Source organism: Natator depressus, chromosome 1 (genome assembly GCF_965152275.1).
Source record: "Natator depressus isolate rNatDep1 chromosome 1, rNatDep2.hap1, whole genome shotgun sequence".
NCBI classification, from domain to species: Eukaryota; Metazoa; Chordata; order Testudines; family Cheloniidae; genus Natator; species Natator depressus.
In genome coordinates, this window is record NC_134234.1 from 206,783,892 (window position 1) to 206,802,363 (window position 18,472).

The 18,472-nt window shown below is 46.2% G+C and overlaps 1 protein-coding gene across 2 annotated transcripts in view; it reads right to left on the reverse strand.

The window, feature by feature from the left end:
• Positions 1-7,536: 7,536 nt before the first annotated feature.
• The window catches only part of KPNA1 (karyopherin subunit alpha 1), a 150,025-nt gene continuing 139,089 nt past the window's right edge, over positions 7,537-18,472 (reverse strand). The window contains exon 15 of one of the 2 annotated variants that reach the window (XM_074975300.1): positions 7,537-11,316. In XM_074975300.1, coding sequence (XP_074831401.1) covers positions 11,129-11,316 — 188 coding nt within the window. In that variant the 3' untranslated portion in view covers positions 7,537-11,128. The remainder of the gene's footprint in view (positions 11,317-18,472) is intronic. The other variant, XM_074975290.1, reaches the window with a different exon arrangement.

Here is an 18,472-nt window from a genome sequence, read left to right on the forward strand (position 1 = left end):
TGTGCACTGGTGATCAACTGTTCAGCAGCATGTAGTAGGTGCTGGGGAGGAGGGGGAAGGAGGCGGCTGGGGGGGGAGAAGTGGGGCAGGGGTGGGGTCTTGGGCAAGGGGTGGAGTGGCGGCGGGGCCAGAGGCGCAGCCAGGGGGAAGCACCTCCAGCACATTAGAGTGTCGGCACCTCTGGCCCTGGAGAATAGAATCCGATAGAGGTTCCATATTGCATTAAGTAACACTGCTAATAAAATGACTCAACGGTTATTTACCCAAGAGGACCCAAATGGAGAAAATCAAAAGTATAACAGAGAATTTAACGAGACAAATCAGCACCAGCATTAAAAATGTAAAAAGCAACTGAATACCATCATATTGGGTATCGGCTGAGATGATAAAGTAACTAGTAAATAAAGATAATACCAAGAAAATAGGCCTTAAGCAATAGGTGTAACCTCCAGGGTAGAAGATGTGACACCCATTTATGTTAATAAGGGAAAATTAGAGAGTGTATGTATTGTCAGCACACCTTATATTGAGCCTGGAAATATTTACTTGCTCCAAATAGTTCATAATGTGGGAAGGTCCTACATATTAAGATGGGGGTTACCCCTGCCAAGTGTGCCCATTGTGAAGATATGAACAACACAGAGGATTATTTAGTTCTGATTTGGAAGCATGTAGGCAAATAAATCCAGTGGATTAGATATATGAGGGTGATCCATGTGTGGGTAATTTAAATGATTCGTTATGTGGTCTTAGCTTGCAAGCCACAGTTGAAAAGGGTGGAATGAGTTTGGCTACAGCTCGTGGAGAGAGAGTAGTGGGCTCTCTTATGGTTAAATGGTGGCTAATTAACACAACCTTAAAGTAGATGAATATGAAAAACAAAATAAAGGGCGTAAGAAGTAACATTTCCTTGCTATATGAAGTGTATCTGATTACTTCCAAAGGGACTGTTGCTTTACCTTAGGGAAAAGGATTTTGTATTCCTTGGAGCAGAAATCAACGAAAGGTAAGGTTCAACTTGCAGATATATTTAAGGGGCAAAAGGTAGCAGTAAGCTCTGAACTACATGCTTTGCTAGGTTCGAAGGATTCAAAGTACTTATGGAGTCTGATCAGATCAAATTTGTAGATTCCAATTCTGGGGCACAAGACTCAGGGTATGTCTACACTACGAAGTTAGGTCGATTTTATAGAAGTTGATTTTTAGAAATGGATTTTATACAGTCGATTGCGTATGTCCCCACTAAGTGCATTAAGTCAGCGAAGTGCGTCCTCACTACCATGACTAGCATCGACTTACGGAGCGGTGCACTGTGGGTAGCTATTCCACAGTTCCCGCAGTCTCTGCTGCCCATTAGAATTCTGGGTTAAGCTCCTAATGCCTGATGGGGCAAAAACATTGTCGCGGGTGGTTTTGGGTACATGTCGTCAGTCGCCCCTCCCTCCATGAAAGCAACGGCAGACAATCGTTTTGCACCTTTTTTCCTGGGTTACCCGTGCAGACGCCATACCATGGAGCCCGCTCAGCTCACTGTCACCGCTTCTATTCTGGGCAAGTCCACTGTGGGGGCTGCTGTGATCCAAGAAGCCAATGTAATCATTGACGTTCTGTTATCAAGGGTAGTGACTCTGGGAAATGTGCGGGCCTTTTTACATTTTAGGTGCATCATATTCCTGTCCTTTGTTGCTGGTGAAGAAGTCTTGAAGCCATACATTCCAGTCTGGTTGGCGCTGTAACACCCCATAGCACTTCTGTGGTTGACGCATGTAACAGCTCCAGGGCTCTTGCTCGTTTGCCTTGGCTGAGGTACCTTGCCCTACCAGGACCTCCAAGCATTCGACACAGAAGCACCTGCAGCAGCTGGCACTGCTACACAGCAGCAGCTCCTTGTCTTCGCAGCAGACGGTGCAGTGGGACTGGTACCCGTTCTCGTTGTACATGTAGAAGAGCTCCAGGAATCGATCCCCGCAAGTCTGGCAAAGGCCCCCCCTTCAAACAGCGGGTGGAATGTGGCTAGGTTTTTAATCCCGCATGATAAACAACTGTCTTCAAGGCTCCTGTTGTTGTTTATGACTTCAGAAACCATTTGCTCCTTGCTGTTGTTGCAGAAGATAGTCTTTAGCCGCTTGGCTGGGGGTTCTGGGAACGTCTTCCCTGCCCGGCTCCTAGCAACCTCCAGGTCATGGTGTACGGCTCGTCAATAGGAGACCAGCTTATTAAACGTGCAGTGGTTGAAATGCTGCCTAAAAGCCATCAGACCCACCAGCTTGTCTGCTGAAACCTCTGAGAACTTCCCATCCCCAAACCATTGCACCCAGGGCATTCCGGAGACTGCCTGATGTTTGGTCGTGACTCTATTGGAGATGATGATTGCAGGCCACCAGGAGCTCCCCAATTCCAAAATCTTCCCCCACACGAGCTCCCCAATTCCAAAATCAACTATAGGCTGAGCAAGTGCAGGATGGTGGTAGAATGTGCCTTTGGACGATTAAAAGCTCGCTAGCGCCGTTTGCTGACTAGGTCAGACCTCAGCGCAACCAACATTCCCATTGATATTGCTGCTTGCTGTGTGCTCTACAATATCTGTGAGAGTAAGGGGGAGACGTTTATGGTGGGGTGGGAGGTTGAGGAAAATCTCCTGGTGTCCGATTTTGAGCAGCCAGACACCAGGGCGATTAGAAGAGCACAGCAAGGCACGCTGTGCATCAGAGAGGCTTTGAAAACCAGTTTCATGACTGGCCAGGCTTTGGTGTGACAGTTGTGTGTGTTTCTCCTTGATGCAAACCTGCTCCCTTTGTTGATTTTAATTCCCTGTAAGCCAACCACCATCCCCCTTCGAAATAAAGTCACTATTGTTTTGAAACCATGCATTCTTTCTTTCTTAATTTAAAAAAAAAATTAGATAACGGACAAGGTAGCCCAGGTGGGGTTGGGGAGGAGGGAAGGACAAGGCCACATTACTTATTGTAGCCAGACTAAAAATCAAACTGTTTGAATGACAGCCTTCTGGAGTGGAGTGGCTGGGTGCCTGGAGCCTCCCCACCCCCTGCGTTCTTGGGCGTCTGGGTGAGGAGGCTATGGAACATGGGGAGGAGGGTAGGCGGTTATACAGTGGATGCAGTGGGGGGTCTGTGCTCTTGTTGGCTTTCCTGCAGCTCCAACAGACGCTTCATCATGTCTGTTTGCTCCTGCAACAGGCACTTCATTATGTCTGTTTGCTCCCCCATTAGCTTCAGCATCATGTCCTGCCTCCGCTCTTCGCGCTCACTGAATTCTTTCTTGGCCTCTGCCACTGAATGCCTCCATGCATTAAGCTGTGCCCTATCAGTGCAGGAGGACTGCATGAGCTCAGAAAACATGTCATTGTGAGTGCGTTTTTTTCACTTTCTAATCATAGAATATCAGGGTTGGAAGGCACCTCAGGAGGTCATCTAGTCCAACTTCCTGCTCAAAGCAGGACCAATCCCCAATTAAATCATCCCAGCCAGGGCTTTGTCAAGCCTGACCTTAAAAACTTCTAAGGAAGGAGATTCTACCACCTCCCTAGGTAACGCATTCCAGTGTTTCACCACCCTCCTAGTGAAAAAGCTTTTCCTAATATCCAACCTAAACCTCCCCCACTGCAACTTGAGACCATTACTCCTTGTCCTGTCCTCTTCTACCACTGAGAATAGTCTAGAACCATCCTCTCTGGAACCACCTCTCAGGTAGTTGAAAGCAGCTATCAAATCTCCCCTCATTCTTCTCTTCTTCAGACTAAACAATCCCAGTTCCCTCAGCCTCTCCTCATAAGTCATGTGTTCCAGACCCCTAATCATTTTTGTTGCCCTTCGCTGGACTCTCTCCAATTTATCCAAATCCTTCTTGTAGTGCGGGGCCCAAAACTGGACACAGTACTCCAGATGAGGCCTCACCAATGTCGAATAGACAGGAACGATCACGTCCCTCGATCTGCTGGCAGTGCCCCTACTTATACATCCCAAAATGCCATTGGCCTTCTTGGCAACAAGGGCACACTGTTGACTCATATCCAGCTTCTCGTCCACTGTAACCCCTAGTCCTTTTCTGCAGAACTGCTGCCTAGCCATTCGGTCCCTAGTCTGTAGCGGTGCATTGGGTTCTTCCGTCCTAAGTTCAGGACCCTGCACTTATCCTTGTTGAACCTCATCAGATTTGTTTTGGCCCAATCCTGCAATTTATCTAGGTCCCTCTGTATCCTATCCCTGCCCTCCAGCGTATCTACCACTCCTCCTAGTTTAGTATCATCCGCAAATTTGCTGAGAGTGCAATCCACACCATCCTCCAGATCATTTATGAAGATATTGAACAAAACCGGCCCCAGGACCGACCCTTGGGGCACTCCACTCGATACCGGCTGCCAACTAGACATGGAGCCATTGATCACTATCCGTTGAGCCCAACAATCTAGCCAACTTTCTACCCACCTTATAGTGCATTCATCCAGCCCATACTTCATTAACTTGCTGACAAGAATACTGTGGGAGACTGTGTCAAAAGCTTTGCTAAAGTCAAGAAACAATACATCCACTGCTTTCCCTTCATCCACAGAATCAGTAATCTCATCATAGAAGGCGATTAGATTAGTCAGGCATGACCTTCCCTTGGTGAATCCATGCTGACTGTTCCTGATCACTTTCCTCTCGTGTAAGTGCTTCAGGATTGATTCCTTGAGGACCTGCTCCATGATTTTTCCGGGGACTGAGGTGAGACTGACTGGCCTGTAGTTCCCAAGATCCTCCTTCTTCCCTTTTTTAAAGATTGGCACTACATTAGCCTTTTTCCTGTCATCCGGGACTTCCCCCGTTCGCCACGAGTTTTCAAAGATAATGGCCAATGGCTCTGCAATCACAGCCGCCAATTCCTTTAGCACTCTCGGATGCAACTCGTCCGGCCCCATGGACTTGTGCACATCCAGCTTTTCTAAATAGTCCCTAACCACCTCTTCCTCCACAGAGGGCTGGTCACCTACTCCCCATGCTGTGATGCCCAGCGCAGCAGTCTGGGAGCTGACTTTGTTCGTGAAGACAGAGGCAAAAAAAGCATTGAGTACATTAGCTTTTTCCACATCCTCTGTCATTAGGTTGCCTCCCTCATCCAGTAAGGGGCCCGTACTTTCCTTGGCTTTCTTCTTCTTGCCAACATACCTGAAGAAACTCTTCTTGTTACTCTTAACATCTCTTGCTAGCTGCAGCTCCAGGTGTGATTTGGCCCTCCTGATTTCATTCCTACATACCCGAGCAATATTTTCATACTCTTCCCTGGTCATTTGTCCAATCTTCCACTTCTTGTAAGCTTCTTTTTTGTGTTTAAGATCCGCAAGGATTTCACTGTTAAGCCAAGCTGGTTGCCTGCCATATTTACTATTCTTTCAACACATCGGGATGGTTTGTCCCTGTAACCTCAATAGGGATTCCTTGAAATACAGCCAGCTCTCCTGGACTCCTTTCCCCTTCATGTTAGTCCCCCAGGAGATCCTACCCATCAGTTCCCTGAGGGAGTCGAAGTCTGCTTTCCTGAAGTCCAGGGTCCGTATTCTGCTGCTTACCTTTCTTCCCTGTGTCAGGATCCTGAACTCAACCAACTCATGGTCACTGCCTCCCAGATTCCCATCCACTTTTGCTTCCCCCACTAATTCTTCCTGGTTTGTGAGCAGCAGGTCAAGAAAAGCTCCCCCCCAGTTGGCTCCTCTAGCACTTGCACCAGGAAATTGTCCCCTACATTTTCCAAAAACTTCCTGGATTGTCTATGCACCGCTGTATTGCTCTCCCAGCAGATATCAGGAAGATTAAAGTCGCCCATGAGAACCAGGGCGTGTGATCTAGTAGCTTCTGCGAGTTGCCGGAAGAAAGCCTCATCCCCCTGGTCCGGTGGTCTATAGCAGACTCCCACCACTACATCGCCCTTGTTGCTCACGCTTCTAAACTTAATCCAGAGACACTCAGATTTTTCTGCAGTTTCATACCGGAGCTCTGAGCAGTCATACTGCTCCCTTACATACAGTGCTACTCCCCCACCTTTTCTGCCCTGCCTGCCCTTTCTGAACAGTTTGTAACCATCCATGACAGTACTCCAGTCATGTGAGTTATCCCACCAAGTCTCTGTTATTCCAATCACGTCATAATTCCTTGACATCACCAGGACCTCCAGTTCTCCCTGCTTGTTTCCAAGGCTTTGTGCATTTGTATATAGGCACTTGAGATAACCTGCTGATCGCCCCTCATTCTCAGTATGAGGTAGGAGCCCTCCCCTCACAGACGTTCCTGCCTGTGCTTCCTCCCGGTATCCCGCTTTCCCACTTACCTCAGGGCTTTGGTCTCCTTCTCCCCGGTGAACCTAGTTTAAAGCCCTCCTCACTAGATTAGCCAGCCTGCTCGCAAAGATGCTCTTCCCTCTCTTTGTTAGGTGGGGCCCGACTCTGCCCATCACTCCTCCTTCATGGAACACCATCCCATGGTCAAAGAATCCAAAGCCTTCTCTCCGACACCACCTGCGTAGCCATTCGTTGACTTCCACGATTCAACGGTCCCTACCTCGGCCTTTTCCTTCCACGGGGAGGATGGACGAGAACACCACTTGCGCCTCAAACTCCTTTATCCTTCTTCCCAGAGCCACGTAGTCCGCAGTGATCCGCTCAAGGTCATTCTTGGCAGTATCATTGGTGCCCACGTGGAGAAGCAGGAAGGGGTAGCGATCCGAGGGCTTGATGAGTCTCGGCAGTCTCTCCGTCACATCGCGAATCTTAGCCCCTGGCAAGCAGCAGACTTCTCTGTTTTCTGCGATAACCTCAGGGATGGAGATGATAGGTTTAGCGTAGAAACATTTTACACTCTACGATTCTGGGGGGACTCAAGGTTACCTGTGCTGCTGCGTTCGCCGCACTGACCAAACAGGAAATGAAATTCAAAAGTTCCCGGGGCTCTTCCTGTGTACCTGGCTAGTGCATCGGAGTTCAAAGTGCTGTCCAGAGCAGTCCCAATGGAGCACTCTGGGATAGCTCCTGGAGGCCAATACCGTCGATTTGCGTCTGCACTACCCCAAATTCGACCCAGCAAGGTAGATTTTTAGCGCTACTCCCCTCGTCAGGGAGGAGTAAAGAAATACATTCGAAAGCCAAAAAGGGCAAAAACATGTGGCCTGAATCTTCAGGCCCCAATGGTTCTTAGTTTCAATCTACCATTAAGGGAACACCACCTACAGAGCAATAATTCAATGATCTGACAAGAAATTGTGGGTGTGCTGCAACCTGGCTTTAAGGGTTTTACTTTGTTTCTGTTTTAGGCAACCCTGCAATAAAAGTGTCTAAAATAGTTTACCCTTAAAGACATGATAAATGAATTTGATTTGATATTCTATGTACAATCAATATTTAATCATAATAGCTTAATGTAAAACCAAGGTGCTGACCTTCAGCTGAAGGTATAAAGTTTATTTTATTGTTTTGCTAAAACACAAGTAGTCATACCAATATGTTTTCTTGTATCTGACAAAAATAATGCAAAGCCAATTTTAGTTTACAAACAATTAATGTTAATGTAGAAGATGTTGCCATTTTATATTTACATTGTTCTAGTCCTGGTTGGGTTCTAGAGTTTCAAACAAGGGCTGGGCCGTAGGGCTGTCCTTATGCTCCTCCTCTGAACTGTTGCTGATTTAGTGTTGTTTTTGTAGGCACCTGAGCATCAGCACAGGTAAAGTAAACTCCATGTTTCTCATGGGGGTAGTGAAGGAATCTATGTTTCCAGATGCGGTCTCCAAACAATATAGCCTCTCTCCTACTGTGATGGCTTCCAGGACAGTGTTATTCAACAACCCATGGTTAAGAGCTGGAAAGTGGGTTTCTGGCCTAGATACTTGGTTTGGCTGATTGGAGGCCCCTCAATACACCCCAACAAAACCCCTTATCTGGGCCTACAACTCTAAATCAAGACTGACTGAGGGGAGCACAGATCATCTACAGAATGCTATTTCATATCCATCTTGCTCTTTGGTTGCTCCATAACAAGGCTCAGGGTCACAATTACCTTAAGAAGTAAAATAATCATCCACAGCACATGTCCCATAGCTCAGTCTGGCTGAAGGTAGCGGGTGTCTTCCAGAGCTATATGAGGTGGAAGAACTAGAGGCTTGAACCATGCTGCCTCAATCTAGGAGCCCTGTGCCTATGGCCACAAATACAGCCAGAGTGTACCATCCTTCCAGGTCCCAGGCATTTGAGAGGGAAAAGACTGGCATGGGGTCCCCCCAGAAAACCCACTCCAGATGGCACTGATGGGCCCCTGTGCTGGTCCTGGAACAGATCAAATTGCAGAGAAGGTCTTAAAAAGATGCGAGCTGGAGGGCCCGTGCTCCAGCAAGGAGATCAGATGCTGGCTGAAGCTTGTGGGTAGTTTTGAGTCCCCCTCACTTTCTGTCCCTGCCAACCACCCACCACAACCATCGTCGCCTTTGCTGCTCCTTCCCTGCTTGGATCAAGCAGGGGCCTAGTTTCCTGCCAGGTTCCACAGCAGCTTTTAGTGGCTAGAGGAGGAAATGCAGCTCCTGCCTATAGCTCAACCAAGTGTGTGACAGGCTGAGCTGCAGGGATGAGGACAAAGTTACCAGATGTGTGACATCTGGCAGCCCTGCATTCTCCCTTCTGTGAAATGGGGCTAATGCCCAGCTTAAAGCACTGATACTGTTAGAAGGTGAGCAATAGTGGCAAGGCCAAAGGGTTAGGCAGAGCTGAAATAAGATCATAGGCTGAGGAAGGTACTCGGATGAGGATCTCAAACGTGAGTACCTCCGTTTACAGATAGATAAAGAGAGGTGCAAACAGGTAAAGTAACTTCCTCAAGGCGACACATACTAGATGATAGAACTGGGAACAGAACTCGAGAGTCCTGACTCTCAGTCCCCTCCTCCATGCACTAGACTATGCTGCCGCCCATCAAAAATGGATCCCTTTCTGCTCTGAATTCACATACCCACTGGCATAAGTAACAGAAACACCAGCCAAGTTCCTTACATAGAAAGGCAAGCCACTCAGTTTAAATGGACTTTGTTTTAATTCACTTATTTAGAGGCAACTGTAATTATTTCCTTAGGGTGGTGGTGGGGGGGAGGGCGAGGATATACAACAATGCACCACATTGTTTTCATTAGCCTGGGGGAGAAAACACAGTGTGTGTGTGTATATACATACAGAATAATACATCTCTATATACACAATATATATATATATATACACACACACACACACTTTGCCTAGATTTGTTTACAAAATATGTAGCATTTTCATACCATCCAAAAAAAGTACATGATTTTAAACAAATTCTATAGAGATGATGTTATTGGTAATTTACACTTAAAATCTAGCACAAAAAATCCAAATGACAAAACAAGATTTTGCTACTAATCAGTGCTTCTAGAAAGAGAAACAGTTCAAGTTACCCTTCAAGAAAGAGAAACAGTAATTTATCATATGATGTAAATGCAACACAGGGGTTTTTTGTTTTGTTTTTAAATTAATCACCTAATTTAACCTCTAAAATTACAAAGAATTGAAGTCAATTTACAGGTCAAGTGCAGTAAACTAAATGTTCCTTGAGTACAAAGCAGCACTAGAGAAAGTAACAGGGAAGGTGGAGGCTGACTGGATTAGAAAGGGAGGCAAGAGGTGGCTTTCTTCAATGCCCACACAGGTCAGTTTCCATCCTAAAGCATAGGCTCAAATGAAGACTATGTTTAAAGAAGGGGTCACACAGAGCTGATGCTTAGGCCTTTCAGCAGTTTGATAAATGCTTTTTTTAAACCAGTATCCTGTGAGTGGTTGAAGCTCTTGCAGGGGCTTGTCATTGAATGAAGCCATAAGAAGGATCTTGTAGACAGTTCTGCCAGTAGGATTTACCACAGCTGCATGACACTGCAGTAGGGGCAACTTTGGAAACATTTACCCTAGGGAAAATGTGTATTCCAAAGGTCCCAAATGGCTTGAGAGAATGTAGCCCAATGCAGGAAGGAGTAGGTAGCCCAAAGAATCCATTACATTCAGAAATTGAATTGCCACCTTTGCATTAGATGCTTGTGATCCAAACAGGCTGCGGAGTCAAAAACACGCTGCTAGCAGAAGGGCTGACTATAGGTGTAAATTACAGCTGTCGTGCACTCAGCAATGCCTTACAAATGTGGCCTATAGGAACCATTTATTCCATGCTAATTCATCTGGGGCCGTGAGAGTAGTGAGGGGAAAATGGAAAGATGGGAAGTAGTATCACAGTATACTTGTTAAACAGGCCCTGATCAGGATGTTTCTATTTTATCAGTTGGCTGGTAGGGGCATTAAACAGGAAGCTTTACTTTATGAGACTGAAAGTAGTAAGGAGAGCTATCACTACAGAGTCCTCCTCACGCTGACAGTTTAGCACACTAAGATTTTACATCAAATGGTAATTTACAGAACAGAAACCAGTTCAAGTTAAGCTGCATAGAATAATGTAAAGGGTGGATGAGTGGGTAGAGATATATCATCTGTCACTAAGCTAGTGAGGACCAGAGTCAGGAGCATGAAGTGAGGAAGGGTTCAACTTTAACTGAGGCCACATTGTATTAGGGACTGGGCAGTGTGGTAGTTTCTCCATTTTAGAAGCCAGTTACAAAAGTCGCTTTTAGGGAGGTGATAAGACTGACCTACTCACAAGTCCTTTTCGGGTTGAAAGGAAAGAATGATAGAGTCCAGATCTCCAAAGTGGCCTGTAAAGACCAATTTGGGAGCTGTTTTGTAATGGGACAGGTTCAGTTGTGTTCAATGTACCTAGTAACTAGAAAGCATGTCCACTGGAGGCTGTAGTTGCAGGGGACAGAGAGTTTACTCCAATATCTGTGATGTGTTCCATATGCCAATGGCCCAGGCTGGCACATTAAGCAAAGTAATCAATCTGATACATTTTGTGCCAGGACTGAACACACCTCACAAAGGCATCCAAGGAGGCACCCAGGGAAGAATATGGGAAGGGAACTCAGGTAGATGGGGACAGTAAGGGGTTATGGAAAACATTGAAATCACTCCAACGGTGACTCAAGGCTTTACATGAGGACTGTCTGGGTGGAGGAACAGATAGGATGGGGCACCTCAGAGCTGGAAACCCTCCATGGGAGCCTCACACTGCTGGAAGATGTACTGTTGCTGGCTGAGATCCACTTGTGGGGCAATACTGCTGTCCTCGTCCTCTGACCCAAAGTAGTGCTCAATCAGATCAAAGGCCTTCTGATAGATATCCTGGTTCTCATGGCTCTGCAAGAATTCAATCTTATCCAGGCCTATATGGGAAAGAAGCAAACAAAAAGCAAAGATCAGTCCACAGCAGACAGATATGTTCTCCCCATCCCACCTGCTATAGATAACAAGCTTCCGCACCTCCAGAAAGAGCTCTATCGCAGAAGCTCTTCTCTCTCCCATGACAACCAAAAAGACCAGGTTCCGTTACACAAGTTCTTTGTCTCCCATTTCACAACCAAATCAAGAACTGAAGCTCTGAGGGTCTGAATAGCAAAGCCTGGAAACATTTTCATGATTAGACTATGTCGGGGGTATGCTTGCCGTAGTAGTGTTCACACAGTGCTTCTGTGTGCTGGACCCATTACTCTGCATGTATAATGCAGCTGAACTACTGCAAACAGTGTTTAAAGTGGTCTGAAAAAAAGTGTGCGTGTGGGTCTGTCACCTTCTCATCTGTCTGTCCTCCAGCTCAGCAATTAATTATGTTAACCAACCCCCAAATCAATGCTATCCCCACATCAATTCTGCTCCCTACATTCCCGCACTCATCAGTTCTGCCCCAAACAGCCCCACCTCTGCTCCTCCTGCAGCTCCTGGGTACTTCACTTCCCTCTCCCAGGCGTGGAAGGACTGCAGTGGTGATCCCTTTCTCCCACTTCCAAGGCCAGTAGAGGAACAGAGGAGCTGTCCCATCATTCACAGGAGGAGAGTGGGGAGAAGGGAGCAGAACTGCTGGGCTCTTTCTGCTCCCTTCTCCTCTCCTGTGAGAATGGTATTGGTTCCAGAGGAAAATTCTGGCTGTTTTGTGCAGTAGGTCTGATTAGCTGCTCTTCCCCAGGAACTGGGCAAGTTGGGAAAGCAGCTAAGCAGAGAAACAGTTCCCCAGGGCAAAAAGAAAAGGAGTACTTGTGGCACCTTAGAGACTAACCAATTTATTTGAGCATAAGCTTTCGTGAGCTACAGCTCACTTCATCGGATGCATTCAGTGGAAAATACAGTGAGGAGATTTATATACACACAGAACATGAAAAAATGGGTGTTTATCATGCACACTGTAAGGAGAGTGATCACTTCAGATGAGCTATTACCAGCAGGAGGGTGGGGGGCGTGGGGGTGGGGGAACCCTCTGTAGTGATAATCAAGGTGGGCCATTTCCAGCAGTTAACAAGAACGTCTGAGGAACAGTGCGGGGGCGGGGGGACGACAAGGGGAAATAGTTTTACTTTGTGTAATGACTCTACCACTCCCAGTCTCTATTCAAGCCTAAGTTAATTGTATCCAATTTGCAAATTAATTCCAATTCAGCAGTCTCTCGTTGGAGTCTGTTTTTGAAGTCTTTTTGTTGAAGAATTGCCACTTTTAGGTCAGAAATCGAGTGACCAGAGAGACTGAAGTGTTCTCCGACTGGTTTATGAATGTTATAATTCTTGACGTCTGATTTGTGTCCATTTATTCTTTTATGTAGAGACTGTCCAGTTTGACCAATGTACATGGCAGAGGGGCATTGCTGGCACATGATGGCATATATCACATTGGTAGATGTGCAGGTGAACGAGCCTTTGACAGTGTGGCTGATGTGATTAGGCCCTATGATGGTGTCCCCTGAATAGATATGCGGACACAGTTGGCAACGGGCTTTGTTGCAAGGATAGGTTCCTGGGTTAGTGGTTCTGTTGTGTGGTGTGTGGTTGCTGGTGAGTATTTGCTTCAGGTTGGGGGGCTGTCTGTAGGCAAGGACTGGCCTGTCTTCCAAGATCTGTGAGAGTGATGCGTCGTCCTTCAGGATAGGTTGTAGATCCTTGATGATGCGTTGGAAAGGTTTTAGTTGGGGGCTGAAGGCGATGGCTAGTGGCGTTCTGTTATTTTCTTTGTTGGGTCTGTCCTGTAGTAGGTGACTTCTCGGTACTCTTCTGGCTCTGTCAATCTGTTTCTTCACTTCCGCAGGTGGGTATTGTAGTTGTAAGAATGCTTGATAGAGATCTTGTAGGCGTTTGTCTCCGTCTGAGGGGTTGGAGCAAATGCGGTTGTATCGTAGAGCTTGGCTGTAGACAATGGATCGTGTGGTGTGGTCTGGGTGAAAGCTGGAGGCATGTAGGTAGGAATAGCGGTCGGTAGGTTTCCGGTATAGGGTGGTGTTTATGTGACCATCGCTTATTAGCATCGTAGTGTCCAGGAAGTGGATCTCTTGTGTGGAGTGGTCCAGGCTGAGGTTGATGGTGGGATGGAAATTGTTGAAATCATGGTGGAATTCCTCAAGGGCTTCTTTTCCACGGGTCCAGATGATGAAGATGTCATCAATATAGCGCAAGTAGAGTAGGGGCATTAGGGGACGAGAGCTGAGAAAGCGTTGTTCTAAGTCACCCATAAAAATGTTGGCATACTGTGGGGCCATGGGGGTACCCATAGCAGTGCCGCTGATTTGAAGGTATACATTGTCACCAAATGTGAAATAGTTATGGTTGAGGACAAAGTCACAAAGTTCAGCCACAGGTTTGCTGTGACATTATCGGGGACAGTGTTCCTGACGGCTTGTAGTCCATCTTTGTGTGGAATGTTGGTGTAGAGGGCTTCTACATCCATAGTGGCCACGATGGTGTTTTCAGGAAGATCACCGATAGATTGTAGTTTCCTCAGGAAGTCAGTGGTGTCTTGAAGATAGCTGGGAGTACTGGTAGTGTAGGGCCTGAGGACGGAGTCTACATAGCCAGACAATCCTGCTGTCAGGGTGCCAATGCCTGAGATGATGGGGCACCCAGGATTTCCAGGTTTATGGATCTTGGGTAGCAGATAGAATACCCCAAGTCGGGGTTCCACGTGTGTGTCTGTGCGGATTTGTTCTTGTGCTTTTTCAGGGAGTTTCTTGAGTAAATGCTGTAGTTTCTTTTGGTAACCCTCAGTGGGATCAGAGGGTAATGGCTTGTAGAAAGTGGTGTTGGAGAGCTGCCGAGCAGCCTCTTGTTCATATTCCGACCTATTCATGATGACAACAGCACCTCCTTTGTCAGCCTTTTTGATTATGATGTCAGAGTTGTTTCTGAGGCTGTGGATGGCATTGTGTTCCGCACGGCTGAGGTTATGGGGCAAGTGATGCTGCTTTTCCACTAATTCCAATTCAGCAGTCTCTCATTGGTCACTCGATTTCTGACCTAAAAGTGGCAATTCTTCAACAAAAAGACTTCAAAAACAGACTCCAACGAGAGACTGCTGAATTGGAATTAATTTGCAAATTGGATACAATTAACTTAGGCTTGAATAGAGACTGGGAGTGGCTGAGTCATTACACAAAGTAAAACTATTTCCCCTCGTTTATTTCCCCCCTCCCCCCCCCACTGTTCCTCAGACGTTCTTGTTAACTGCTGGAAATGGCCCACCTTGATTATCACTACAAAGGGTTTTCTCCCCCCCCCACCCCACTCTCCTGCTGTAATAGCTCATCTTAAGTGATCACGCTCCTTACAGTGTGCATGATAAACATCCATTTTTTCATGTTCTGTGTGTATATAAATCTCCTCACTGTATTTTCCACTGAATGCATCCGATGAAGTGAGCTGTAGCTCACGAAAGCTTATGCTCAAATAAATTGGTTAGTCTCTAAGGTGCCACAAGTACTCCTTTTCTTCCCCAGGGCAGTATTAAAAATGTGCACTGCACACAGAGGCATGACAAAATCAGGCTTGGTAGTCTGGAAGCCACTACAGCATTTTCAGAAGCGCTGTCTGCATCTTATCTGTAACATCAAGCGGGCAGAACAGGATACCAAACATCAAAGTCCTGGACCACTACTGCATGATTAGTGTTGAGTAACTAATCATACAGGAGTAGCTTCGCTAGGCTGGTCACCTTGTACGTATGGATGATATGTGATCCCCAAAGCCATATTTTATGGACAGCTGAAAAAGGGAGCACTTACAGAATCATAGAATATCAGGGTTAGAAGAGATCTCAGGAGGTCATCTAGTCCAACCCCTTGCTCAAAGCAGGACCAATCCCCAACTAAATCATCCCAGCCAGGGCTTTGTCAAGCCTGATCTTAAAAACTTCTAAGGAAGGAGATTCCACCACCTCCCTAGGTAACGCATTCCAGTGCTTCACCACCCTCCTAGTGAAAAAGTTTTTCCTAATATCCAACCTAAACCTCCCCCACTGCAACTTGAGACCATTACTCCTTGTTCTCTCATCTGCCACCACTGAGAACAGTCTACATCCATCCTCTTTGGAACCCCCTTTCAGGTAGATGAACGCAGTTATCAAATCCCCCCTCATTCTTCTGTTCTGCAGACTAAATAATCCCAGTTCCCTCAGCCTCGCCTCATAGATCACGTGCTCCAGCCCCCAATAATTTTTGGTGCCCTCCGCTGGACTCTTCGCAATTTTGCCACATCCTCTTTGTAGTGTGGGCCCCAAAACTGGACACAGTACTCCAGATGAGGCCTCACCAATGCCCAATAGAGGGAAATGATCATGTGCCTTGATCTGCTGGCAATGCTCCTACTTATACAGCCCAAAATGCTGTTAGCTTTTTGGCAACAAGGTCACGCTGTTGACTCATATCCAGCTTCTCGTATACTGGAAGGCCAATGTAAAAACAATATAAGGACACTCTCAAAGTTCATCTAAAAGGTGCCCAAGTTAATCCAAACACATGAGAAGCTGCTGCCAGATCAGGATGGTGGGTAGAGCTGTTGGTCTGCAGTCAAAGCCATCAAGAATAGCAGAACAGAAAAAGCCAAAGAGAAGCGTGAGCAAAGAAAGCAGACTGTGGCACACGTGTGCGGCCATCTCTGCCTGATGAGCGGATACATCTGCGGAGCCCTCATTGGTTTACATTCATACAAAAGATACACTGAAACAAAATGACTCTCATACATTGACTAGGAGAGGAGACTCCAACTGTGTCCAGTTTTGGGTACCAAACTTTAAGAGAAATGTGGACAAATTGGAGAGCAACAAAACGATAAAAGGGTTAGAAAACTTGGCCTCTGGAGAAAGGCTAAAAAACCTGGGCACACTTAGTTGATAAAAGAAGACTGAGTGGGGACCTGATAACAGTCTTCAGATACGTTGAGGGCTGTTAGAGAGAGGATGGGAATCAGCTATTCTCTATGTCCACTGAAGGTAGGAGAAGCAGCAATGGGGTTAATCTGCAGCAAGGGAGATTTAGGTTAGATATTGGGACATACTTTCTAACTATAAGGGTAGTTAAGCTCTGGAACAGGCTGTGGAATCCCCATCACTGGAGGTTTTTAAGTACAGGTTAGATAATAATCTGTCAGGGATGGCCTAGGTTTACTTGGTCCTGTCTCACTGCAGGGGGCTAGACTTGATGATTTGTCAAGTTCCCTTTCAGCCCTATATTTCTACAATTCTAGAAGATGATACCTTCCCTCTCTGAATACAGCCTTTCCCTAAGCAGACCACAATCCAGCTATTGTTTAAGAAATTATTGCTCAACACAACTGAGCTCTTCAGCTATCATTCAGTGTTTAATATCCCAGTATCATTTATCTTAGCATTTTAGAGAGTCCATCACCATAGTACCTAAGCACTACTAATAAGCAAGATGAGAAGCTCAGCAAAGATTGCCTCCAACTTCACTTACATGTTATTAGTATCCCGGACCATTACCAGTTAGGCCTCAGGCAGAAAAAGATACTGGTGATGGCAGATTGAAGAGGATAAGGGCCAGATATGCAAATTCATATAGCTGGACCTCTTCATAACATTTAATATAGCTGGCTATGGAATCCTGCTGTTCAGTCTCAGAAATATGGCAGGGATAAGTGGGACTGTACTGTGATGTGTTCAACTGTTTCTCTTGGGCTTCATCCAGACTGTCCTGATGGGCATAAACTCCTTCAACTTCAAATTGCTCACCTATGGGATTCAGCATTTAATGCTAAGAGACAGGGAAACAGCATGAACTAAAATGCCAGCAATACACAGACGGCAGTCAGCTTCTCAGAGACTTGCCAGGAACTAAAAGACAGGCACTGCACTGGAAACCAATTAGAACAGTACTAATGTGGAGACAAAACAAACCAGCAGATGCCCTTAACGTTGGATTAACACAATTAATGTGAATATACTGAACCATTTGTGATCAATCTGGTTCAATTAGAATGGTCCAAATTCTCTGAACCCAATTTTGACAGTCCAGGAACCCAATGGAGGCAACTCCAAACTTGTCAGATGGAAATAGTACTAAGCCCTAGCTGGTAAGGAAATGGATTGCCCAGTAGAGTAAAAGGTCAGGGAACATTTCTCCCAACATACTGTCTGGAACTTGAGGCACCAAAACTACTCATTTATGTCACCTGGTAGGCTTCCAGGAATACTAAATATTGGCTAAATACTGGAAAATATGGATCCTTTTTCCCTCACTGACAGCTATTGTGAGTGTGCCCATATTATTTTCAAAGAGCCTCAGAAAAGAGAATAGGCTAAAAAAAAAAAAAAAAAAAAAAAAATCACATACAGGAAGTGACTGTGTTCCAGACAGAAAGAGAGGGCCCTTTTCCAGGAAGCACAGTAGCGTTTCATGCATCCTCCAAGCTATCTACAGTGCTTTGCACCCTGTCCATCAGCCCCCTCAGGTCATTAGGATCAAAGCCTAGCATCACTAGTATCAGACTCAGAGGAGTGGGGTGAGTTATCCATCCTGAGGACAACGCCTTTGCCCCTTTGGAGTGCTGGCATTTCAATGTTGTGGAGGATGTTTTAGACGTCCTGTTAGGGAGTACAAAGGAATCTAAAGGGGAAGGAGATTCAAGGCAGACACTGTAGAATGCACCAAGTCAGAGCAGAAGGCTGGATGGAAGAGAGACCTTGACTTCATGCAACTGATGAAAAAGGCTTGGAATTAGGGACCTCATTGAAGTATGTAAACCCCTTAAATCTGACAGTGAGGTTAGCAGGCACACGGTAGTACCCCACTGTCCCTGTGAGCCTGAGGGAATAGGAAGAAAACTAGAATATCTGGCACTGCCTGAATGAGGGCACATGGAAAATGAGGGTGTATGGACTGGACTCCTCATTGTTTTTGTGGAAAAGGAGGGTGTATGGAAGGACCCAGAAGCAAAGAGCTGGTATTAAAGGCCAGATAATTTACAAGCCCTCCCCCATCCCTGCCCTCCCACAACTCTAGGAGACAGTCAGACCCCAGAATATCTCTCACCTTGGCCCAGGGGGTGAGGAATC